This window comes from Gobio gobio (genome assembly GCF_949357685.1).
Source record: "Gobio gobio genome assembly, chromosome: 15".
Classification (NCBI taxonomy): domain Eukaryota; kingdom Metazoa; phylum Chordata; class Actinopteri; order Cypriniformes; family Gobionidae; genus Gobio; species Gobio gobio.
Window position 1 is genome coordinate 36,199,976 of NC_137108.1, and position 26,628 is coordinate 36,226,603.

General features: G+C 37.2%; 2 protein-coding genes across 7 annotated transcripts; one reads left to right on the top strand and one right to left on the bottom strand.

Annotated features, from left to right (window-relative positions):
- Positions 1-1,254: 1,254 nt before the first annotated feature.
- ebag9 (estrogen receptor binding site associated antigen 9) lies at positions 1,255-9,079 on the top strand. Of its 2 annotated transcripts, XR_013818073.1 has the most exons (8): positions 1,277-1,538; positions 1,997-2,093; positions 2,279-2,354; positions 4,464-4,622; positions 4,780-4,887; positions 5,065-5,156; positions 7,910-8,168; positions 8,345-9,079. XR_013818073.1 is itself a non-coding variant. In XM_079837667.1 (7 exons), the coding sequence occupies exons 2-7, from the start codon at positions 2,011-2,013 to the stop codon at positions 8,025-8,027; spliced, it is 636 nt and encodes a 211-aa protein (XP_079693793.1). In that variant the 5' UTR covers positions 1,255-1,538; positions 1,997-2,010; the 3' UTR covers positions 8,028-9,079. The 2 variants fall into 2 exon arrangements, 1 of the variants encoding a protein (XP_079693793.1); XM_079837667.1 differs by having other exon boundaries at positions 1,255-1,538; positions 7,910-9,079.
- Positions 9,080-11,567: 2,488 nt separating this feature from the next.
- Positions 11,568-25,825, bottom strand: sybu (syntabulin (syntaxin-interacting)). 5 transcript variants are annotated; one of them, XM_079837756.1, is made up of 9 exons: positions 25,567-25,825; positions 25,220-25,251; positions 21,221-21,275; positions 19,085-19,262; positions 18,650-18,847; positions 17,048-17,144; positions 16,562-16,711; positions 14,346-14,501; positions 11,568-13,960 (listed from the first exon to the last, which is right to left on the bottom strand). In XM_079837756.1, the coding sequence occupies exons 3-9, from the start codon at positions 21,242-21,244 to the stop codon at positions 12,814-12,816; spliced, it is 1,950 nt and encodes a 649-aa protein (XP_079693882.1). In that variant the 5' UTR covers positions 21,245-21,275; positions 25,220-25,251; positions 25,567-25,825; the 3' UTR covers positions 11,568-12,813. The 5 variants fall into 5 exon arrangements, with proteins under 5 accessions (XP_079693882.1, XP_079693883.1, XP_079693884.1 ...); XM_079837757.1 differs by having other exon boundaries at positions 12,159-13,960; positions 21,228-21,275; positions 25,567-25,812; XM_079837758.1 differs by lacking the exon at positions 21,221-21,275 and having other exon boundaries at positions 12,159-13,960; positions 25,567-25,775.
- Positions 25,826-26,628: the final 803 nt, after the last annotated feature.

Consider the following 26,628-nt stretch of genomic DNA (forward strand, 5'->3'; position numbering starts at 1 on the left):
GCAACTGGCTCACGATCCGAAATAGAAACCACTTCCAGAAAATGAATCGCTGGACTGCTAGGAGTTGCCAAGGAGACTGAAACTTGAGTTCTTTTATTAGGGGGCGCCTGGAGGCTCTGAAAGCCGAATGTTCCATTGACCCGCATTCAAATCTCTGATTGTTTTTATACCATTGGATATACTTTGTATTAATACAATTATAATCCTTTAAAACTGTTACTTCATAAAATATTGAATCAGATACAAAAACGCATATCACCGCTATAATGGTATATATAAATTACTTTTTAATGTAGCCCTTACAGTTAGCACAGACGACTGTGATTGGTTCGTCCTGCCCATCGGAGAGAAAGGTAACAGATACCTCATGGTGTCGCTTGACAAACCGTCCACATTTCATATTTTCGCCGGTTGCCATTCTAGCCTCTTATTTTATTTCTGTATATTAAATCGACTCACAGTAGTATATTGAGTAAAATATGATGGGCCGTAGCCTATTGCATTATGTGAACCCAAAACAGCCAAGTGTTATGAAAAACAACGCCCTGATTATAGTTATCCTAAATATAACATCATATATTTATAACGTAAATAAGTAAATAATTTCAGTTCAGTTTAAACACTGATTTAGAACTGATAACAATTGTGCGTATAGATAGATAGATAGATAGATAGATAGATAGATAGATAGATAGATAGATAGATAGATAGATAGATAGATAGATAGATAGATAGATAGATAGATAGATAGATAGATAGATAGATATTTTTATTTATATTTTTTACTTTAAAAAAAAAGAAGAAAAATACATTTTCAAGCACGGACTCTTATTGTGTGGAATGACAGAAAATGTAAAGCGTCCCTTAAAATTTGCGCAGAAGAGCCTAGAATGCAGGTTGCCAGGTTGCAAATCGTAATTCATTCTAAACTACGTTGTGAAACAAAATTATATTGTTTGACAAAACCGTAGAGATGGTTTTATTCAAGTTAATTTGAAATTGTATTTTTATTTTACATACATATTTTATAAATATTTTATTCTCTGCGAGAACAGAGTAGTACAACCCCTGGTTAATGCATTTTTTTTGCGTAAATATCACTGTTCTATCGGAGCACAAATACAAAATCAATATGAACAGGTGTGTATTCCTATTTTTTGCAAAAACACATTTTTTTCCCAGTACAAATTGTGTGTTTTCCTTCTTTGCGGACACCAAAAATGATTACACGTTTTAACCCAGGTAAAATATGTTATGCAGCAACCTGGCAACCCACGGGCTCCAGACCAGTTCCCTGTTGGTGTGAGGTGGTACAATGAAGAGACGATGGCTGCTTGCATCAGAGTAATATGGATGAGATTGACCGCCTTGACAGCCGCTATTCATGATGGTTCTTCTCTCCTAAACTCGTTCTTTGCCAAAACACACTAATCTCCCCGTTCGTCCCATCTGTAGAGATCAAGTGTTGTGTTTGCATCAGTCTGCTAGCCCCGTGCTATGATTCTGCCCACATCAACTCTTTTTAATTGACCTGCCGGGTGAGTTTCTAGATGGATCTGCACCATTTTACAATCCATTTATCAATACAAGACTTTGTGAATGCAAACTAAAGCAATGTAACCTCGCTAGGCTACATATATGTTCAGTTAGCTTGCTATGTTAGTAGCTAACATTAGCAATTGCTATTACAGTTCATTTGCTTCCTTGATTGTTGCTGGTAAAGGTCAATATGCCAAAATGGTTGAAGCAAATGTGCATGGTATAATGTATGGAACATATTAGGTTTTTAAACCTCAGAACAGAATATTTGCAAAAATTGCAATTCCTGGAAATAGCATATGTGTCCCAAGGACTTGGACATGGATTCTTTCAGTACCATCATATAATCCATATGTCTGGATTAATAATGTTGCTTGTCTTTTTCTTTTCTTTTTATATGTTTCTATGAATTAATACACCTCCCCTTTCCCTCTGTGTTCTCTCTCTCTCTCTTTAGATATCACTCATAACATGGCCATCACACAATTTCGTCTGTTTAAAATATGCACCTTCTTGGCATCTATCCTTTCGTTTTTGAAAAGACTGATTTGCAGGTGGGTATCCATTTCTTTTGTTGAATTGTTTGCTGATTTATCTTGTAGATTGTCAAGCGGAGGCCTTATGGCAACTGTTGACCTATGAGCGAGGAGAGATGAACGCATGTCGCTGTGTTCCTCACAGAAGTGATGCTGTGGAAATGAGTTTCTTCTGTTTTAACTGGTGTCTTTTGATTTTTAAGGACTGGAAGATCACGCAAGCTGAGTGGGGATCAGATCACCCTCCCGACCACAGTTGATTATTCTTCACCAAAGCAGGTCAGAGAAAGATTGAAAGAAAACCCTTTATATACAGTATAAAAGTGACAGTGAAGACTTTTACTTTTACAAAAATCTATTTTCAATAAATTCAGTTTGTTTGAACTTTCTATCCATTTTAAAATGTATATCCAAATATTACTTTTACTGTTTTCACTCAAATAAATGCCATGGTGAGCATACTTTTTTCAAAAACATAAGAAATTGTATATTTTTAGAGCTGCAAAATTAAAGATCTCGAGTCAAACACCCATGCAATCTTATTCCTAAATGACAACGATTTGGCAATGTCTATTAATCGTTTGACAAGTACGATCACAGCGGAACATTCAAATCTGCATTCTGAACCAGAGAGAGCAGTTCTCAATGTAAAGGTATGAAAAAGCTTCATAAACAATCTTTTCAACAACAGTTTTATTATTTCTGTGTTGCAACAAGTGATAAAAAAAGATTGCAGTTCGGATATAAACACTGATGTCTACGGTAGTGATCAAAATAGAGTAAATTACCTTTTGAAAGTACAAAAGATACTTGACACTTCAAATAAAGGTTGTATCATTACATTGTTACACCAGTAGGTGGCGACAAGTGACTGTTAACAAAAGGAATTGTCATTGACTCATTCATTAAAGAGATTCATTCAAAAAAGCTGATTCATCCAGTAATGAAACAAGGAAAGTATTTATTGAGTGAGTTATTCATTCAAACCATTAAAAAAAAATATATATATTCTCAATTTTATCTAGAATCATGCAGCTCTAATATTTTCATATTGAAACCTAAAATGCATCCCAATTCGTGGATTTGCGCACTATTATATGCCATTTTGCAGTATAAATAGTGCGACTGTTTACACTGAAAATTCCAAATAGATAAAGCGCACTTGATGCACTTAATTAACCCAAAAAAAGGAGGGGCTATCAGACTCCAATGTTGAATGGCAAAATGACCTTATAAAATTCATATACTACACGGTTGATTACCTTAATACATAGTGTATAAATGTATAATGATAGTGTGTCATTTGGAACAGAACTTTTGTATCATATGGATAGTGGTGATGCGGTCACATCTTTGAGCTCCAAAATAGGATTTTGCATTGTTTTAATTTCTACTGATTATTTATAAGCATAAAGCCGGGTGCACACTGTGCGATTTATAATAGTCCTTCATGATTGTTCTACTTGTTATACTGTACGAACATGATCCACGCTGTAAGCCATGTCACACTGTAAGATCTCAGTTGTCATTAAAGTTTACCCAAAAATGAAAATGCTGTCATTAATTACTTACTCTCATGTCGTTCGACACCCGTAAGACCTTCGGTTCATCTTTGTTCATCTTCGTTCATCTTTGGAACACAAATTAAGATATTTTTTGTTAAAATCCAATGGCTCAGAAAGGCCTCCATTGGCGCAATGTACTTTACAATCTCAAGACCCATAAAAGGTACTAAAGATGTCGTTACAAAGTCAATCTCACTACAGTGGTTCTACAATAATTTTATGAGGCGACGAGAATGTTTTTTGTGCGCAAACAAAAAATCAAAATAGCGACTTTATTCAACTTTATTGCATCGTAGTAGAAGTCACAATGCAGGATTGTGCGCCAAATCTTCTGACACTGCCAGAATTTTGTCTGAGGAAAAATTTGATCGCAGCGGTCATTAAACGGCTGCCGGTGAACATGTCAAACTAACGATCAAAGACTTCAGATTTTAGCCTAGGATCAGAGGAATCTTTTAGGATTTGCAAAATTTGTCTCAGACGGCCAAATCGTGGTCAAAATCGCACAGTGTGCACCTGGCTTAAATTTGAACAAAATGGATCAGAAGCCCCATTTTTCACTGACACTGTTGTAAATCACAATTGTATAGGATGTGCAGCTGAAGTAATCCCTTTTCAAATTCGAGCATGTCCAACTTATTAAATTGTCATAGAGATCCTTCTCAGAAAGAAGCCATGCATCCAAATGCATCAGGGAGTATGACAACAATAAAGCACAATCGCTTAGAATGAAACTGGAAAGATGACACTTTACTAGTGTCTTTACTAGTGACCTCTGCTTGATTAAATAAGTGAATATTTGTTTGTTGTATTATTAAAATAGCCGGAGATTGAGGAGTGGAGCTCATGGGATGAGGAAGCTCCCACGAGTATCAAAATCGAAGGTGGTAACGGGATAGTTCCACCTCCACAGAATGAAGATGAAGAGGAAGAGCCAGACTACTTCAAAGACATGGCTCCCACCATCAGGAAAACACAAAAAGTAGGTTTATTTGTTAGGCCTGCTTCATTTCCTGCAACATCTGCAGCCATATGAAAATTACAGGCGCCTCTCATCTTTTTAAGTGGGAAAACTTGCACAATTGGTCGCCGACTAAATACTTTTTTGCCCCACTGTACATTTTGTGCTCTTTTTCTAGATTGTCTTGAAGAAAAGGGAACCTCTGAATTTCTCTATGCCAGACAGCTCCTCGGGTTTCTCCAGCCGACTAGCCGCCACTCAGGACATGTCCTTCATCCAGCCCTCTGTGAGTAATACAAAGTATTGTGTAGTTATTGTGAGACCAGTTAACACTGTAGATCAGCAAAAAGAGAGAATTTGTGGAGAATAATTCTCTGACTGCAACCAACTTCATCAACTCGCATCACTTTATTTGTTGGACCAAATTATATCATATTCACAAAACACTCTCTGTGGGCTGCAGGCGGAGCTGGGGGACCTGGACACCTGGCAGGAGGACAACAATGCCTGGGAGGATGAGGGAGATGCAGCCTGGGAGGCAGAAGAAGTGCTGAGGTAAGGTGTATTACCAGCAGGTTAGGAGGTGTTCCCCAATTTCAGGGTTTGGACAATGAAACCGAAACACCTGAATTTAGACCACAATCATTTATTAGTATGTTGTAGGACCTGCTTTTGCAGCCAATACAGTATCAATTCATCTTGGGAATGACAGATATAAGTCCTTCACAGTGGCAAGAGGGATTTTCAGCCATTCCTCTTCCAGAACAGCGGCCAGGTCAATACTTGATGCTGGTGGAGGACAACATTTTCTCTCCAAAGTGAGATTTAAGTGAGACTCCAAAGTGGCTCAAAAACATTTAGATCTGATGACTGTGCAGGCCATGGGAGATGTTCTTCACTTTCATGTTCATCAAACCATTCTTTCACAAGTCTTGTTGGGTGTATTGGTGCAATATCACGTTGATACACAGCACCCCCTTCAGGGTACAATGTTTAAACCAGTAGGTGCACATGGTCCTCCAGAATGTTTCGGTAGTCCTTAGCAGTGATGCAAGCACATGAGGGAATGCCATGATATTGCAGCCCAAACCTCACTGATCCACCCCTGTGCTTCCCTCTGGGCACGCAACAGTTCGGGTGTTAAGCCTCTTTGGGGCTTCTTCACACGGTAACTCCCATGGATGTGGGAAAGACGGTGAAGGTGGATCATCAGACAACAATACATGTTTCACATTTGTCCACTGCCCAAAATTTGCACGATTGGCACCAATGAAACCGACATTTGGCATTGGCACAAGTGACCAAAGGTTTGGCTATAGCAGCCAGACCATGAATATTGACACTGTAGAGCTCCTGACGAACAGTTTTTATTAAAACAGGAGAGTTAAAATGCGCATTTAATTGTGCAGCGAGTTGGGCAGATGTGGTTTTATGTTTTTTTGGATACAATCCTGGTTAGTACCTGGACATCCCTTTCAGGCCGCTTCCTCTTGCATCGACAGTTACTTCTTGGTAGTATGCTGACATTACCCATGATACCATAGCTCTCAATGTAACACAAAGACTTGCTGTCCTCGTCACAGATGAGCCAGTAAGATGCGCAGCAACAATTTGTCTTCTTTTGAACTGTGATATGTCTCTCATTATGTTGTGTGGTTTGCAATATTGTATGTATAGCTGTACTATTGCTCTGCTAATTCAACCTTTCGCACTCTGCTCTTACTGATGGAATGTAATATCAGTGGTATTAAATTTTCATATCATGATAATTCATATCACGATAATGAAGCTATTATCACAGTATACGGTATTATCACAATATTGAATTGTTACCAAAAAAGTGTTCAGGTGAAATATATTTTCTTATAACAAAAATAACTCTGAACATTTAAATACAATAAAACTGTACACTAAAAATTTATAAAGCAAGCAAATGTTTCACAGATTAAAGAACTACTAAGAACATTGGGTAACACTAAGGTCAATAAGGTCCCATTAGTTAACGTTAGTTAATGAGCAATAGCTACATTTGTTAGCATTTGTTACTATTCTATTATTAATACTAAGTTATTATTCCTTTTTAACGTTAGTTCATAAAATTACAACTGTTCATTATTAGTTCATGTTAGCTCAGGTTCATTAAATATTTACCTGATACAACTTTTGATTTTAAAGTATTAGCAAATGTTGAAATTAACATGAACTAAGATTAAATAATGCTTTAGAAGTATTTTGCATCGTTAGTTCATGTTAACTAATGAAATAACTAAAGTAAAATAATCATTTTCAATCAATATCTAGGGCATGTTTTAGTCCAGATTAAAATATAAAAGTTTAAGTTTGAAAATAAACTGCTATTAAGTCTTTAAGTATTATGTATTTTCGTATTTGGTGCTGTGATGAACACCATAGTGAATACAAAAATCTGAATAGCTGTTTAAAACATTTAAAGGTGCAGTGTGTAATATTTATGAGGATCTATTGACAGAAATGCAATATAATATACATAACTATGTTTTCAGTGGTGTATAAAGTCCTTACATAATGAGCCAATATGTATTTATTACCTTAGAATGAGCCAATACTATCTACATACCATCGCGGGTCGTCCCCTTACAGTGAAGTCAACATTTTGCGCCCGTTCACTGCTCTACAGAGCTCTAGCTACTCCCTGTCTCAGACGACATCTTTGTCCTGTGTCGGCCACCGTAACTTCTCTATGTGCTTTGAAAGGGAGTGGTGAGCGGTGGCAATTCACCGCTAGATGCCACTAAAATTTACGCTGTGCAACTTTAAATACTGATCAGAAAAAGAAAGTAGCACAGCTGCTTTGTTCACGGCTGTTTTCTGCTGTTCCAAAAGCGGCATTTGCTGACAGAGAGTGAATGTGTATTTTCTTTTGCCTCCTTCGCTTGTTCTGCCATTTTGCTCATGCGTGTTGGGGTTGTATTTCTGTATAACGGCATGTCAGAAGTTTTGGTTCTTCAGTGTGGGCCTGGCAATAACACATAATTCACTCTGAGGGAGAATTTGGTGGCTTTCTGTTTGTTTTTGTCCACTAGGTGTCATTGTACAAGCACAGATGAGTTCAAATCTGCACTGCTTTGTGCCAGTCCTTGATTAAGCTTTACTTTGCATCTATCATGCATCACATCATGTTTGAAATGTCATGATTGTTGAGTTTTCCCCCTCAATTTTACTGAAATTAACAAGTCTACCTCTATAAGTGTCAGTACTCTAAAGTGAAAAACTGCATTGCAAACATCTCTTTAAATTGACCATCTTTCTCTGTCTTTCCTGAAACACAGGCAGCAGAAGATGGCTGAGAGAGAGAGACGGTCCATGGAGCAACAGAGGAAGAAAATGGAGAAAGAGGCACAGAGAATGATGAAAAAAGAGCAGAAGATCGCTGTCAAACTTTCATAACATTAATACAGCGCACTGGACACTCAAAACAACAGCCAAACATTTGACCTTGTTTTGTCCTGCCCTCCTCACTGCTGTCTTCAACTCTTTTGGATATTTTTTTTGCCCATCAACCATTTTTGGAGGATTTTGTGTGTGTGTGTATTTTTTAGTTTTTTTTTTTTTTTGGACAGAACACAGCACAAAAAAAATAGTTCCTTTCGTTTATGAGTTATGACTGTTCTTACTGTGCGCTCAATGAAAGAAAAAAAACTAGACGTTTTTTTTTTCTGTCAGTATTTATAACACTTGAACGATTTTGTCCAGAATAATTTTAGATAATGAATTCCGTTCATTTTTTTTTTTTTTGCCTTTTTCCCCAGCTGTTTTTCTTCATCAAAGTCTTGTAACTGTGCTTTAAACACTGGACCTCACCAGAAATTAGGTGATCTCGGTATTTAAAAAGAAAAAAAAAAATCTACCAATTTATGCAACCATGAGTTTCTGCTCTCCACATTCTATTTAGCCGTCTATCTAATCTTTTACTATTCAGTTTACCTGATAATTGTGCTCTTAATTGTGAATAATCCTTCAAGACCTTATATTTTGATCTTGATTTTTATAAAGACAAAAAATGATTTGGGTCTTGTGTATAGAGTAAATAATTGTCAGTGGGAATGGAGAGCAGAGATGTACAGTATGTACCGAGACTCGGGGAGAGCGCTTTTAAAAGGATGTGGGTTGGTCGTCATGGAAACACTAACATTTTAAAATATCCAAATTGGCAACCAAACCATCTTTTGTCTTTAGTAAGACTCCGTTACTGAGAAGAGCATTCACAGATAACCATTTTAAGGGAATTTCAACAGGGGAACAACTTTGTGTCTTTAACTATTAAAGAATTTCCCATCTCTTAAAAATAGATAAATTGATCATGTTTTTTTGGAAGATGATGATGGTGAGCTGAAATAAACCTCTGCATGCTATGATTATTAAGGAACGTGAAGCCATGAGGGCCACAGGTACAGATAAACTGAATGAAAAACTGAATAAAATCACATTTTTTTTTATCATTTCTGTTTCCCCCTCATGCTTGCTCATGCCTTTTTAAGTTGTTTTTACAATATTACACTGTCCAGCATTAGCTGTAATAAACATTTGGATATCTGTTCAGTGCTTTATTTGTATTTGGAGAGTTTCAGAATATTCTACTCTCATATCTTCATCATAAATGTGCTGTGGTAAAGATGATGTCTTGGGGGTCTTGTACCCAGACTGTTAGACTGTTCAATCAGCATCATAAAGCTGTTATCATTTGTGATATTCAAGGTCAGACGCATTGTCCGGACCGGTGGAATATTCCAGCTCTGAGAAATGTGATGTCATAATCCCCATCTGCCTCAGCAACGCCCCCGACCGACCAATCCTCCCACAGCCTGACCCACTTACATGGAGAGAGGAAAATAAACTATGACTGAATTATACATTACATGCTGTCTTCTGCAGCTATGCGCATCTTTATCACACCTGACTTGGGTTTCACATGAGTTTGTCTTTGTAATCAAGACTTCTGGATCATGCTCATTAAATAAAATGTATATAAACGCTCATTACTTAGTCTGGAACATATCTAAAAGCTTGCTGTAGTGTCTAACTGGGCTAAGAATAGCCTACATAACAGCAAGCGTTTGCTCAGTCTTGACAATTCATGCACGCAGGGCTGCGTGTTATGCAACAGTCAAGTCCATCTGGTAACAGATGTACTGTGTGTTCTTCAGGGAGCCCAGGGTTCCACACTTGCTGTGTAACGGTTGGTCTCAGCTTTTGGATGTACAGTAGCAGTGCTTAGGTTCATATAGCCTACTCCATACATTGTATATTATATAAAATGGATTGATTTCTTGTGTGTGTAGTCATGGCGTTCCCTATGGGGGACCAAATGTCCCCACAAGTATAGTGTAATAATACCAATACATTTTGACCTTTTGGGGAAATCGTTTTGGTCCCCATGAGGAAAACAGAGTATAATATAAATCATAAAGAATGATCTTTTTTGAAATTCTAAAAATGCAGAAAGTTTTGCATGATGGGTAGGTTTATGGGTAGTATATAGGAGGATAGAATATACAGTTTGTACAGTATAAAATCACCACGTTGATGGAATGTCCACCATAAAACATGGAAAACCCAACAAGTGTGTGTGTGTGTGTGTGTGTGTGTGTGTGTGTGTGTGTGTGTGTGTGTGTGTGTGTGTGTGTGTGTGTGTGTGTGTGTGTGTTTGTGTGTGTGTACATGTTTTTGTAGCCTGGTGGGGACTTCAACCTGACTGTAGACAGACTCATGGGGACTCGTGTCACCGTGGGGACCTCATTCAGTTTTTAAATCATTTTTATGAAAATGTAAAAATGCAGAATGTCTCCTGTGAGGGTTAGGTTTAGGGGCAGGGGCAGTGTAAGGGGTTAGAAAATACGGTTTGTACAGTATAAAAACCATTACGCCTATGGTGAGTCCCCAGAAGGATAGCGCACCAGACTGTGTGTGTGTGTGTATGTGTGTTCATGTTGTTCTATCCCGGTGGGGACTTCAACCTGAATGCACACTGACTCATGGGTACTCGTGTCTCTGTGGGGACCTAAATTGAGGTCCCCATGAGGAAACAAGCTTATAAATCATATAGAGTTAGTTTTTTTGAAAATGTAAAAATGCAGAAAGTTTTGTGTGATGAGTAGGTTTAGGGGTAGGGTTAGTGTAAGGGGATATACAATCATCCAGGTGGATGCTGCACATTGGTGGTGGTTGAGGAGATTCCCCCCTTCTATGTAAAAGCGCTTTCAGTGAGTGTATAAAAGTGCTATATAAATGTAATTTATTTATTTATTTATTTATTTATATACTGTATAGTTTGTACAGTATAAAAACCATTACATCTATGGAGAGTCCCCACAAAGATAGCGAACCAGACGCGCGTGTGTGTGTGTGTGTGACGTCTGTCGCTGCCTACAGGATTTCTCTTAAAACATATTTGAGTTTAAAACCTCTTTACGGTTGTTTCAAGTAAGGGTACTTTATATCCCAGGGGCAATTTTAATTATTATTTAATTTTATAATTATTATTTTACTTTTTCTTATATGAAGATCATAGTACAACTGTCTTAGAAACTTCTTAAACTTATTTTTTTAGATTTATAAAGGAGTTTTGCTTTTCAAATGAATTTTATGCACTCTAAAAAATGCTGGGTTAAAAATAACCCAGGTTGGGTTAAAAATGGACCAACCCAGCGCCAGCGGTTGGGTTAAATGTTTGCTTAAAACAACCCAATTGCTGGGTTAGTCCATTTTCAACCCAACTTGGGTTATTTTTATTTTTTAGAGTGTGTATATTGTTTTACCTTAAAATATAAAAATTTATCATAAAAACATTAAATAAATAGGAGACATGTATACAGAATAATGTCTGTCATTTCCAATCAAGATGTAATGTCAAATTATGAAAAAAGTGTAAAAATATTATTTGTGTGTGTGTATGTATACGTATATACACAAAATGCTTGCTATGAAATTAGTTGGCAATTTTGTTTTATTAATATTTAAATAATGATATGAAATGCAATATTGGAAATGCCACTGTACATAACTATTTTCTAGTTTGTTAAAATATGGCTTTATAAACAACAACTAGCTTTCTAAAGAAACTTCATCTCGTGAACAGCAAAGAATTAAACTGCAGTAATCTGGGATTAAAGCTAATCCTGGATATTAAGACTCACTTTAACTCACTTTGCTGGGCACACCACAGCATTAAACCCTTCTCTCCAGAATAAAATATCACTTTCATGCTTGAATTATGGAGATTTTTACTATAATTATTTGAAAATGTATAAATGAGAGATACATCTGAAAAGCAGGCCCAGATAATCTACCAACTGTAATTTAAAAAAATCGTCAGGAATTTTACTCCTTACAAAAATACTACACTCTTATTGGTAGCTGAAAGCATGATCAAATGCAAACATTCATAACAAGAAAACAAGCAAATGGTTGGGTGGGATGTGTTGTACTTTGTAAATGACAGTCTTTAAATTATTAGGCCTACCTACTAATAAGACAAAGAGTAGACATTAGGCAATTTTACCACATAAAAAGGACAAACTTGAAGGGGTTTTCCATGCTTTAATAATAAATATAATGATATACATCTGATATAAACAAAAATATTGCACATAGCTCAGGCACATAACAAGTGTTCGCTGTACTGTGGCAAGTGCTGCCTTTTGGGAAAATTTCAGTTTACAGAGCAACATGTAAAAGCTCTAACTCCAAGGAGAAAAATACGGTTTCACTTAACACAAAACGCAGAACACATTTAAGCTTTGGCAGAAGGTTTTAGTTCTTTTGGAACACAAGTGACATTTTAACTACAACAAAAACAACGGTCAACTGACAGTCAACCCCTATTGTCACTCCAAATGACTCTTATAAAAAGCTGGGAATAGCAGTCAGCAAAGAACAAGACTTGAGCAACATAACCACCTACATGATCAGATTCTGCAAAAATAGTTTATAAATATATACACACACACACACAAACATAAGGGCAATAAATAACAAAAAAAGACAAAACAAGTCCCCTTACATCCCCTTAAATTCATTCTTTGTGCCTCATCTGGCAAAAATACAGTGCAAAGTAGGAATGTCACAACGAAACGGAAAATAAGTGTATATGCGTATAATCACAGGTGTGCAAAAACACAATTTCTACTTGATGACGACGTTTAAGTGCTCTTGTTGTAGATGTGGGCGAGGGCTACTAAGTGTCTGGCCCGTGAGAGACATGGCGGAGTGAGTGCAATCCCATAATGCAACAGCCTCGAATCAAAGCTACGATGTTGTACACTGGAGCCCCTCCGACCAAACCGTGCTGCGAGTAAAGCCACGCCACGGTGGGCAGCACAGGTGCTGCCACAGCAACCAGATCGACCAAGAAGTTGTTGCTCCAGTGGCTTTTCCCCACGACTGCCATGCTAGAGGTGTTCTTTGAATCCTTCAGGTCGAAATTCAGCTCCTCCATGAACTGGTGACTCACTTCAGGCTCGGAAATGCACAAACCGGAATCACTGGGAACGTTTTGGGCAATGTTGGTGCAAACAAGGCCGACATCTTTGGCTTCTTCGTCTTGTGCTTCAGGTAACTTCTTTATGGGTTTTTGTGCTTCAGGCAGGTCCTCAAACTTTTTGGGAACCTGTGCTAAAGGCAATTCCTGGGATTGGTGGGGAGAAGGAATAAGGAGGCCAGAGAAGCCGCCACCCTGGAGCTTTAGAAGCTGGAAAAGGAGAGCTTGGAGATCAGTGGTGTAGATCTCATCCGTCTGGACACCTTTATCTTCTGCACCAAAGGGGTCGCATGAGATATACTCATCCGTGCTCTTTTCCGAGACACTCGGCTCCAAGGTGGACAGTCCTGGTTGGGGAATGATCTTGGTGCCACCGTCCTGGCTTGAATCGACCGCAGTGGACATGAGAACCTGCTCCAGAATCTCTGCTCTGTTGGCCATCTCGTCATTGGCCAGCAGATCACTATCAGCCATCTCCTCCTCCGCTTGTTCCTCTCCATGTAGGTCCATCTCCAACTTGCCAACGGATCTTTCCGGAGACTCACAGATGAAGTCCAACGTCGGCTCATCCTGCAAGTTGCAGCCATTCTGCGCCAACTCCATGCTGTGGAGCAAGGACTCTAGCTTCCTGTTTTGGATGTTTATGTCGATGAAGTACTTCTGGATGCCCTTGTCCTTCTCCATGAGGCTGTTCTTCATGGTTTCCACCACTTGGCGCAGCTGCTTGATCTCTTTGCGTGCTTCTTTAAGAGCAAGCTGCGCTTCCACACGGTGACATTCCTCCTCTATCCAGTCCTCCCGCATACGACCCAGTTGGGACTTCAGCTCCTCAATCTCAGACTCCCTGTAACCCATCAATGTGATATCAGTGTTTGAATTGTGTCAGAGCTCTTGAGGGAATTGCCATTAAAAAAAAAAAAATCTCAGTCGTTTCATTTTTTGTTGAATTACTTGACCTCAATGCTGCCTTTTCTGGTAGTTTTACTAGAACATAATCAAGCGGTAACTACTAACTAACATTACCTGAATATCTGCTAGTGTGTTTTAGACAACTGTTCAGAGGTAAACACCGGAATTGGTATAGTAATGCATGTGTATGAACAATCCTAAATGAATGACAACTGGGCATGGAATGACAAATTTTGCTCCTAAGGGAATCCCCTCCCTATTCCCATTAATTTGAACAGAGTAATATATAGTAGCCCGCGTACGTCAAAGCAGAGTCTTACCGGTCACAGACGGTGTTCTGCGAGTCTCCGAGCTTGGTCTTGAGGTGTCGTATGGCTACCTCTTTCTGCTGTAGAGGGGTAAGGTACTGCTCTGGATTGGGAGGCTTGATGCCATGATTGTCTCCGCAGGAATGGTAGCGCACAGGAGTGATTCTTCTGAAAGTAAAACACACGTTTTTCCTTTTTAAAATGTGATGCATCATGGTAATATGAAAGCTACAACAAGAGCTTAAGTAATGAACTACATGGCCTGTTGGGTCTGTAACCAGTCATTGTTTCCATCCAAATGCAAAATCTAAAATGATCAAGCTTTTCTAATATGAAAGACATCTGAGCATACATTACACAAGTCACCACAACTAACTTTATTTTGTCAATTAAATTTAGTTTATGTCAGTGGTTCTCAACATGTGGGTCATGATACAAGTCGTTCCAAACCTGTATGAATTTTCTTCTGCTGATATTTGGAAGAATATGGGGAACCAAACTAAACTTAAAAAAAGTACCGAAATTCTTCAAAATATCTTTTGTGTTCAGCAGAACAAAGAATTTCATAAAGGTTTGGAACAACTTGAGGGTGAGTAAATGACGACAATTTTCATTTTTGGGTAAACTATTCCCATCATAGTACGCTGCATCGTTGTACCATAAATTACGGACATAGCATCTGAGAACTAATTCTCATTTTTCTCAGTCATTTTGCTTTATTTTTATATTCAATCATAGGCTCAAAGTAAGCACATGCACGCTCTTCAAATATGGCGCTTTAATTCACTTGACAAACTAAAAAGACGGAAATAAAATTGGTGTATATTCGAAATATACATAGAGTGCTTATTTTGCTCAAGATAAGGATGAAGAAGCCCACGTCATGCAAACAAGAAATTATGCATCACAGGCCGAGAGCTTTTGTTCTTTCCAACCACACAACTTTGTGATGCTGTTTGCAAAACACAGACTCGTTGAACTACCGTATGCTACAACATAAATATAATCAAGCATTAGACAGCAAAATATTAAATAATTCTGAAATAAAAAATACAAATTATATATTAGTGCTGGGCAATCGATTAGTCGCATCCAAAATAAATGTTTGTGTTTACATAATGTGTGTAAAATATATATATACATGCAAATATTTCTTATATATATATATATATATATATATATATATATATAAGAAATATTTGCATGTATATATATATTTTACACACATTATGTAAACACAAACTTTTATTTGGGATGCAATTAATCGATTGCCCAGCACTAATAAATATATATATTAAAAAAATTATATTATATTATATTATATTATATTATATTATATTAATTATATTATATTATATTATACTTATATAATTAATAATAATTATAATTATTATTAATAAATAATTATTATTATTAAGAACATTTATTTTATGATAAACAATTTTAGTATTGTCGCCATTTGATCTAGAATAGCAAGCAAGAAAGCAAGTAAGAAAGCAAGAAAGCTAGAAAGAAAGCAAGAAAGAAAGCAAGAAAGCAAGAAAGCAAGAAAGAAGCAATGTCCCTGTTAGCTGCCAACAAGGCTAGAGGCACAATCTCCTAGCAACCTGCTATGTTGCTTTGAAGTCAAATTTGCATCTGTGCCAGAGATGGAACAATAGAAGAACAAACAAGGACTCTAGAGAAGCCCAGGCAGTGCTTGGATGAGAAAATGAGCAAAATGGAGAATGTGGGTTATAAAAATAAAATAAAAAGGAATCTACATATACCAGAATCATTCCTTTCCACCATGTCAATAAGAATAGTAACTAGTTTTCTTACCCTCCATCCCATAAAAGGGAAAGTTAAAAAGTCAGAAACACCACATCATGCTATTAACAAGCAAAACGACACCCTGACTGTGCGCACATGAAATATTAATGCCTCCCCTCACCCTCTCTACAAAAACTTGGCACTGAAAAACACTTTACTCCTATCAGCCAGTCAACGGATTTGCTGTCTGCGTGGGCAAAATGAGAGCAGACAATTTTGTCAAAATCCCCTCAGAGCCTCGCAGAGCCAAACCATGACCAATCTAATCCTTTATTCTGTGAAGAGTTCGAGGACACGATAACACTCTATCTGTATGTTGCCTGCGCAGAATATATTGTTGACTACTACAGTTTGTTCTCAACTTCCTGTCGTGCCTCCTGTCTTTTAGTTTGTTGGTTTGTGCCTCTGGTCCATACCTTCTGGTAGAGCTGGAGTTGCTACTGCTGTTGGTGACGGAAGGGGCTTTGGGGGGCGTCCTGTATGGGGCATAAAGCTCTCCGTCACGAGGGGCGGTGGGGCTTCCGGCGGGCTTGAACACAGGCAGGCTCCTGATGTGAGGCCCACGGCTGAGGGAGATAAGAGCAAGCAAATAGGACAGGACAGTTGTCATGATAGGAAAGGCATGTAGGCTATGTTTGGAATAAAAAACAACCATGCAACTCATTCTGAATATCTTGTTAACCTACTACACATTTTCCAAAAATGTGCATCATGCTTAACTTGAACGTCCACTGTACGCCATTTACTGAATTTAACATGCACTGAGATCATGTGACAATGTTGCATCATTGTGTTAATCATACTGTTTTAAACATTATATTATAAAAAAAACCTATAAAAAAAAGAAATATCAGCCATCTTGTATTAGGCTACAGATACATAAAATGAAGCATAAATCATACCTGCGAGAAGCTGGGATCTTCCCTGTGGAGCTGGGCAGAGTTTCACGTGTCTTGTAGCTTCCAGTGCTGCTAGATGAGCTGAAATCTGTCTCACTGACTACAGTGCACAGAGATGGAGATCAAAAGTGTAAAGTTTCCTCTACAAAGACTTTAACATCAGCAAAACTTATCCATTAAAGGGTATCCGAAAAGACAGCGTGGAAGTAGAGACTTCAAACCTGGCAAGTGCACAACCCAAGCACGTTTCCTATTAGCATATTTCCAGTAGCCAGATCAAGGAGGCTTGTCAGAGGATATAGGGTTACACACTTCTGTGATGAATATTGTCTGCTTCCATTATGGAAGAACTAAAGCTAGGAAAGTCAAAGACTGAAACTTTCAGTGACAGAGGAATCCTTCACATTGGATTTCTCTCAGACTTTTATGCAAGCTTGAATATAAACTTTTTGGCTAGTTAGCTTTAGCACTGAGCCACCGTTTCTGCTTTGACAGCCATTCAAAAGTAATGTTTTCTATCTTGCAAGCAACATATTAAACTGCAAACGTTTCATTATATTTTAGGTTTTACAAGTGACATTTTTTTCCCTAGGGTTCTTAAAAGCACAGGATATTCTTATATTTTCCCCTGTTTACTGCAAAGAGATCTAATATTGATTACATACTTCCATGAAGCGGAAAAGTGAACACATAACTCAATGAACTATATCAGACATCCTTGTATCATATCAAGACATGTTTCAGAAAATGCTGCCTTCACATGCTATTGGAAATTTCCTACTTCCCACTTCTGAAGTCGTGATTATGAGCTAATCGCATAAAAAGTGACTTGAGAGAGTACATGTACATGACACTAGTATTTATGATAAAACCAATAGTATGTGAAGCCAGCATAAGCATTAAATTCTAAAAGAGGTGACTAAAAGACAAAGATATGCTAAATTGAGGAAAAATTCCCCCCCCCAAAAATATACACACCTGAGAAACATCTCTTTCCTTTTGACAAAACCATGATAAAGTGAACTTTTTTTTAAACGTGCTACTAACTATCTACCTAACTAACCAAACAAATGTGAATAACTCACTAACAATCACAAAATTGTGCAGTTGCTCAATACGAATCAAGCTCAAATGCTGTGAATTCTCACAAGCAGTGGGAGGAGCCAACTACTTTTAATTGCACTGATTGGCCATCTACAACCCAACCAATCAGTGGCCTCTATGAGACAGAGTAATCAAGCTAATGGCACCTGCTGCTTCCTGGATTGTATTGCCTCCAATTATTAATGTTTTCAAGAAAAGGCATCAGAGAAACCCAGTCTCAAGAACATCTAAATGGATTAAACAGGCAGGTGTGACCGTCACACTAAATAAATGAATCAAGCATCATAAAAAAAAGAAAAAAAAAGAAAAGATAGGAGATAGGAAATAGGACTGCATGTGTTTTCATGTTTGTACTTGCACACCCCAGTGGATGAGCCCTCGTGCACACAAGTTGATTAAGGATTTCATGCACAAACTGCAAACCACAAACCACAAACCAGTTTGTTTATGTGACTACTTTTAGAATATAAAAAGTAGCTAATATTGTGTAAATCAAATGACCTTTGTGCATGATGGAGACAGGCTTCTCTCGCTTGTGCTTCTGTGTGGGTGCTCTCCACTCGGCCACTACGTTCATCCGAACTCTCTTCACTTTGACCTTGCGCTCTCCCAGAGAGGGTGAACCCAGCGGGCTGTTGTCAGAGCCTGAGTGGGTCTTGGTTGGCGATGCGCATTGACTGCTTGGGCATCCGGTATCATCTGGAGAAGACAGAACCAAGTGTAAATACTGCTTCACAAAGATGTAACACCCCTTTAAAGGTTATGCTAGTGTGCTTTTCTTTATCAGAGAGGTCAAATGCACTAGGACATCCACACACAAAATCCATCATACAGCAAATAATGACATTTTAAGTGCTCATTTGTGAATACTACATTATACTTGGAATAAAATTCCCAAGTGTCCTATCAGGATCCTATCATCCTCATGTGGCCTACCAGAGGACAGGCTGTTTGGACTGATGGTTCTTTTCGAGTGCTGGGAGCTAATGTCAAAATCCTTGCTCTCCTCTTCTGACAATGGCATGTTGGACACCGATGACTCCTTTGCTTTAGTACGCAAGGGGTGGAGGACAAATCGAGGGATACGGCTACGCATGCTTCCCTTTTCCTTCACCTGCAGGAAATGGAATATTGACAACTGGTGGTGCTTCGATTACATAGAGACAATCAACCTACAGCCAGCATCTGAGGTGAGTTATTTATCCTTTTTTAAAGCTAATATTGAGCTCGATTATGCTCGCGTCCTTAACGGGATAGTTCACCCAAAAATGATAATTCTGTCATCATTTATTCACCCTCGAGTTGTTCCAAACCTGTATGAATTTCTCTGTTTTGCTGAACACAAAGGGAGATATTTGGAAGAATGTTTGTAACCAAGGAGATGTCGGCAGCCATTGACTGCCATAGTGGGGGGTAAAATACTATGGTAGTCAATGGCTTCCAAGATCTGCTTGGTTTTTAAATTAAAAAAAAAAATGTATTTATCCTTTGTTTTACCAGGGTAGTCACATTGAGACAGTAGTCTCTTTTTCAAGTGAGCCCTGGCCAAGAAAAGACAGCACATAGCTAAAAAGACACATAAAAACAGAGATGGACACAACATAAAAAACATAAATACAATTAACAAGTGAGAATATGCAGGCTGTAAACAACAAAAAGTCTAGACGCACTCACATGTATGATGTAAAGTGTCTGCCAGATATGACTTAAAATCAGAAATGGGGATAAACATGTTTAGTTTCAGTTCTTTCTGTAGTGTGTTCCAGGTTGACGGAGCATTGTTGTAACGATAGGCTGTTTTACCGAATTCGGAGTGAACAGTAGGCACATTGAAAAGTATGCTATTGTTGGACCTGAGGTTATATCTATTGTTTGTTGCCAATGAGAATACTGATAAATATGATGGTAATGATCCAGTAATTGCTTTATAAATGAAAATCAACCAATTGCGTTGTCTGCGTATAGACAGTGGTAACCAACCAGATAAGCTGTACAAATTGCAGTGGTGTGTGTTATAGTCGGCATTTGTTATAAATCGTAGTGCTGAATGGTAGACAGAATCCAGTGAACGCAATACAGACTTTGAGGCATGCATATAGATAATGTCGCCATAATCCAGAACAGATAAAAATGTGGCTGCTACAAGTTCTTTTCTAGCTTTCAAATTAAAACAAGCCTTATTTCTAAAAAAGAAACCTAGCTTTACTCTAAGTTTCTTTACCACATGCATAACATGAGGATTAAAAGAAAGATTTTCATCCAATAAAAAACCTAGATATGTGTAGCATGACATCTTCTCTATTTCCTGTCCCTGTGCGGTTACAATTGGAGTTAGAGATTTTACTTTGGACTTGGAGTGTGTGAACAACATGTGTTTGGTTTTTTTAGCATTAAGCACTAACTTTAATCTCCTTAAATTTTCTTGCAAGACTGTGAAAGCCTCCTGCAGTTTTACTAACGCCTCACATGGAGAGGGTGCAGTGCAATAGATGATGGTGTCATCCGCATAAAGGTGTACATTAGCATTTACACGTTCAGAAATAGAATTTATGTAGATGGTAAACAAAAGTGGCCCTAAGACGGAGCCTTGTGGAACCCCAATTGTAATTGCAGCCTTCCCTGATGTAATACTATCACATGTAACACATTAAAACCTACCTGTAAGAGTTTTTAAACCAATTTACCGCATTTGTGGACACCCCAATTTTAACTAGACATTTTAAAAGAATGCTGTGATCCACTGTATCAAAAGCCTTAGAAATGTCAATAAATAATCCTGCGTATGAGTTTTTGCAATCAATGGCAGACACGTCATCAATTACTTTAGTGGCTGCCGTGACGGTGCTATGCCCCTTCCTGAAGCCTGACTGAAAGGGGGTGAGGATACAATTGCTTGGTTACAAACGTTCTTCCAAATATCTTCCTTTGAGCGTGACTAAATGATGACTTGGGTGAACTATCCCTTTAAAGTTATTTCAGTATGCAATGTAATTTTTGCATGCATGCCACTTGTCTCACTGTAAGGAAAATGTGTTTAGACAAAACATATTTAAAGTTGAGATAGTCAAGCACCTCATACATCTGCAAAGGTCCCATTCTTCTTAAATAGAGAATACTTCAAGTAAAACTGCAAAAAATAAAAAGGAAACAGGTTGCTTGAGCATGAGGTGATGGTATGACAAACAAACCAGAAAAAAAAGAAAGATAGAGTACAAAATTAGGTCATAACACAAGATGCCAGGCTGTTTAACCCAATTTATGAATGGCTCTATAAATAGAAAACAGCTTATATGGCTGAAGTTAAGTAGGTTAAAGTATGATTGATGTCCATTAAAGACAAATGGTTTTTTTTTGGAGGGTAGAAAACAAGTCTTGTTCTCATCAGTTTCAGCCACCCACTAAATCTAAATCTAATTTCACAAGTACTTGGAACTGCAGGAACTCCTATTCTAAATTAAACTAATCCAGTGCTCTTACAGTATTTGACATGATTCATTTGATGGTCAGTGAATTTACCAAGGTTTACGTAAAAGGCTTTGGACTTTGAGAAGGAAGTAATATGGTCAATTTAATCCTTGTCCGTTTTGAGAGATGAAAAAACCCCACCCTTCTGGTTAACTTATTTAACTGCTTTGGGTGTTCCAGATCTGCTCATAACAACAGACCAAAGCCCAGCGGCTGAATAATTTAATAAAATATATCATGCTTGATTGACTATGACGTCATTGGTCCATTTCCTGTTGTTAGTAGTGTATGTTGTGGTTGTGTGCGACTTGTTTCTTGATGTTGGTTATATAAGGGTTAGAGTTGCTTTCAATGCGGATGACGTAATTCACTCTTTAAGGTTCACGTTTCAATTATGTATGCCTCTTTCAATTTTGTATACGAATGCCATGTTTCATAACAAAAGAAGTCAAAGCACAACCTTTATGTAAGTTTCCCATTCCTTTCGGATATTTTAATTTAAAAAAATTTAAATTATGCAAGTATTATGCATGTTTTTAAAAATTGTTTATGCTTAATTTTTAAGTTTTGTGAACTGTTCTGTAAATGTACACTACCAGTCAGTAAGCTTTTTTGTAACACTTTACTTTAAGCCTTTATGTATAATGCATATAATGCATTAATTATTGCTGTGAATGCACATTATAATGCATTGTATGGCCTCAAGAATAACTATAACCACAGTTATAATACATTATAATATATCACTGATTCTTGAGATAAGGGACAAAACATGTCCCACACACAAAAGCCCTATATATGTTAAAAAGTAAGAATGTCAACACAATAGAAATACTTAAAAATTTACATCTAAGGGAAATTTGTGTTCTCCGGACATTTATTGTTTATTCTTTTAAATAATTTATTTAGTATTATTTTAAAAGCACACGCTATACTTGGAAACGCATGTAATTTAACCTGTCCTCAGCATGAGGTCACAATGTAAAACTGCCAAACAAAGTGTTTAAAAAATGCAACAAATAAAAAAAATACACAGTTACATTAAAAGGCAGAAATCTTTAAGATATCAAACAATACAAGAAGTAAATATTGAATTATATTTTCCATTAAAAAATAGCTATAAAGTTGTGTCCTCAATTTGAGTCAACTCCCTCAAGATTTTTTTTTTATAATTCTGAATAAATCAGGCAGTGCCATGGGCAGCTTTAACTCTGAGGAGCATTTGCTATTTCCTGCTCATTGTGGATCTCACAGTAGGACACATAGTCCTGGAAGTTATAGATTTTTTAATATTTTAAACAAACAATATTGAAGTCTCTGCGGTCATAGCCTTAACATGTCAACTCCATCATCGCAGTGTAATAGTTTCTGTAAATAGTTGTGGGATAAATCTTGCCATTTTGATATGTTTATTAAAAACGAAATTGCTCCACTGTACAACACGTGATTAAGGTGGAAAATGTTGTCAACTCCGTCATGGTTTTATGTCTAATAGTTGACAAATGCTCTCAAAAAGTCTGCATAATGTGATTTAATACGTTTTTTGCATATGGGGAATTTTTCTAATGCTGTTTCATGATTATATTTACATATACTGTATATTTGGCCTCAGCTCAACCTTTGTCAACACCATCAGTATTTGTCAGGTGAAGGTTTTTGTTAATTTTGAAATAAATGTCTTATTCTTTTTTCAATTTATTGTGTAAAAATGTTAAAACATCAATGGAACTACATGATATATCTTAATTACCTAAGAACATTGGTGATATATGTTTAATATTAAAAGGAGGGAGGAGAATTAAGGAAATTAGAAACTGGGTTGTTCATAATACTGTGAAAACAAAAAACAAAAAAATAAACAGAGAATGTATTTTATGATTTAGATCCTTTACTGAACACCAGTATTACATAATTGAAGATTTTACATTGTTTTTTGGATAGATTCAAGTAAATTAGCATGCTTTTTAGTGTGTCTGACGGAGTTGACACAACTTAAGTTATGGACTGAATAAATATAATTTTTGAAAAAAAAAAACATGTTCCCTTACATGGTTCATGATCTGAGACCTCTACAAAAATACCAATTTTTAATAATGTAGTTTTATTTTTTTACATTTTAAAACATGTTTGTCCCTTATCTCAAGAATCAGTGACATATTATAATCCTGAAGGGTCATGTGACACTGAAGACTGGAGTAATGATGCCATCAATACATTACATTTTAAATATATTAAAATAGTTCAATAACAATATTACTGTTTGATCAAATAAATGCATGCAGCCTTGGTGAGCATAATAGACTTCTTTTAAAAAACATGAATACATCTTGCCAGCCCCAAACTTTTGAATGTTAGTGTCAATATTTTACGCTCATTCATTCAATTAGCTATACAATTCTTTTGACTGTCAAATTGCCACTCATGGGAGCTAGACTGTTCTCTTTTGGAGCCCAAGACAGAGCCTTAACAACAAAGACCTGGCAACACAGAGAAACAAAGTCTTTAAAGAGGCCAGCTAGTGGTCAATGACATTAGGCAGTCCTAATTGATGTCTTATGGCAGGACAAGAAGCTTAGAGTTTTTACCCCATGTCAGCCTAATAGAAAAGCTGAGACTAGTTTCAGCCTGACACAGTTACTGATGCAATCTCTCTTAAATCACCATCCACATGGAAATGGCATGACTGGCTTGAGGTGATAAACAGGAGTGAAGTCACAGAGTTAGAGGTTGTATATTTGTTGAATCACTACAGCTTATGTAATGTATTGCTCATATTTAATTATGCAAATCAGCATCATCTTACATATTATTCTTTAGCCTTTTTTATTTAAAATATACTGTAGTTAGTTCTGATACGCAGAAATATAAGTAAACAGACTGTCCTCTGGCTAAATACCTAGTTAACACAATACATTAGCGTCTAGAGACACTTTAAACCAGTTGCCTCAGCACCAGTGACTCCTCATTCTGTCATTAGTCCACTAAAGCAATGATGACTCCATGTTAATGGAGACAGAGAGTAATGTGCACAAATGCATTTGCTACTGGCTTTGAGTGCTTTCTCTGCTAACTGGTTTCAGTGTTGCCATTTGAGATTGACTACAGAAGACGGTGCCTATACAGGCTGACAATGTACATGAGCACATTTCAGCAATACCTTATCTCCAGTTGCTTCTCTATTCCCTAATAATCTACACAAAGCATTCCATAAATGTTTAACTGACTAGGATTTTTTTGTGCAGCAGACTTGTGAAATCTCTATTTCCAGTGAGAATTCGGTAGCTATGGTACTTTTTGATAATCTTTCTACCAGCTTTTGAGAAAGACATGATACCCCACAAATATTTTGCCTGTTTTTTAACCCCCCCCAAAAATAAAAAAAATAAAAAATGTGTTTGACAATTATATATAGCCTACTATATATATATAATAATTAAAAAAGTATATTATATATGCACAACATTTTTTTAACACACTTTTATAGTGTTTTATAGAGTTCTGGACACGACATATTTTGTCTTTCCACTTTACCACAAAGGAGAGATGTTTTATAATATTTTAGCTTTCAAAAATGAATCTCAATTTAAAAAGTTGATTGATAGTTACCTGATTGACAAACGTTGACGCTTCTGCCCCACCTAAAAAGAGAAAGAGCAAGAAAAACACGATTTAGAAACTGCCTTTCTAATTGAAAACTTCTTTTTTTTCCTATTGTGTCTTCAAATTAAACAATCTATTTTACACAATGCGTTAAACAATTACAGTGTTATTCAGATAGAGCAAACATGTTGAATTGAGGTTTCCGTACGAATGTCGTTTTCGAATTAAAAAATAGCTATAGCCTATCAAATATAGACTAGGCTATATAACATTCTTTTCGTTAATATGTTTGTTAAAAAAAAAAAACCCGCTATGGAAAACAACAGTGTGACGCAGTAAGTAAATACACTTGCCTCGTGACGGGCTGGATGGACTCCTGTGAGTGAGAGTGAAGGATGCGCAGCTCCGTATCCCTTCAAAACAACACAATGCGCGCTCTCGGTCCTCAGCTCTTGTTTTGATCTGATGTGAAGGACTCTCAGCCTCTGTCAGCGAGAGAAGCCAGATTATTCCACACAGCACATCTCACAGCATCAGTGTGTGTGCTCAAGCAGAAGAGACTGAGGACACTGACATCGCCAGTACGACGTAAATGTTCCAAGTGTGTTATGTAACGAGCAGCAAGAATTAACCCTTACCCGGCCGAGTGAGATTTAACAAGTCGGTTTTATTGACGTGCATGGTTCATACGAAGTAGCCTATGCTGATGACAGTAGTCATTTGCCTTAAGCTTTCATCAAAAGTGACTAGAAGTCGCCTTATTTTAGGGTAGTGGTGGTTAATGGATTGGGTTTGACATGCAGCCTTTTACCACACCCCATGGTGTGTTTTATTCCTTTCCCCCGGTTTCACAGACAAGGCTTAAGCTTAGTCCCAGACTAAAATGCATATTTTGAGCTTTTTTAACTGAAAGCAACTTGCACTGACATATCTTAAAATATATCAGTGCCATTTGTTTTGTCTCAAGATGCACACTAAGGCAGGGGTTTTCAAACTTTATGATGCTGGACCCCCAAATACGATGAACCTTTATGGGGGACCCCCTTCCTAAAATCCTTCTATTCAGAGCGAGAGTGAGAGATTTTACATTGAGATTTTTTTTTAAAGTGTTACATAAATAGTAAGTGTGACATTATAAATACAATACATTGTTTCCAAACTTAAATTGGCTATACTTAATGTTAGCTGTATAAACCTGAAGAAGAACCTTTTTCAATTAAAAATTATTTGTATAAGCAACTGTCACAATAAATGTATGTAAGCAGCTTACGTACTGTGTTAAGAATACTGCCTTACAACCCCAGTGAGCATGTTAAAGGAGGCTATAGTGAGAAAAACTAAAGCAAACATACATATGGATACGGCAAGAAACGAGAGAAACATTTAGAATGTTCGGTAGACTTTATCCATTTTTT

What these genes read in the sequence shown, in the direction of transcription:
- ebag9 (XM_079837667.1), top strand. Translation starts at nt 2,011, where the DNA reads ATGGCCATCACACAATTTCGTCTGTTTAAAATATGCACCTTCTTGGCA. An exon ending in TTGAAAAGACTGATTTGCAG is followed by an intron (nt 2,094 to 2,278) that starts GTGGGTATCCAT and finishes TTGATTTTTAAG; the next exon opens with GACTGGAAGATCACGCAAGC. An exon ending in ATTATTCTTCACCAAAGCAG is followed by an intron (nt 2,355 to 4,463) that starts GTCAGAGAAAGA and finishes TTATTAAAATAG; the next exon opens with CCGGAGATTGAGGAGTGGAG.
- sybu (XM_079837756.1), bottom strand. Translation starts at nt 21,244, where the DNA reads ATGGGACCTTTGCAGATGTATGAG. An exon ending in TGTCTCCATCATGCACAAAG is followed by an intron (nt 17,145 to 18,649) that starts GTCATTTGATTT and finishes TGTGCACTGTAG; the next exon opens with TCAGTGAGACAGATTTCAGC. An exon ending in CAGAACACCGTCTGTGACCG is followed by an intron (nt 13,961 to 14,345) that starts GTAAGACTCTGC and finishes GATGGGTTACAG; the next exon opens with GGAGTCTGAGATTGAGGAGC.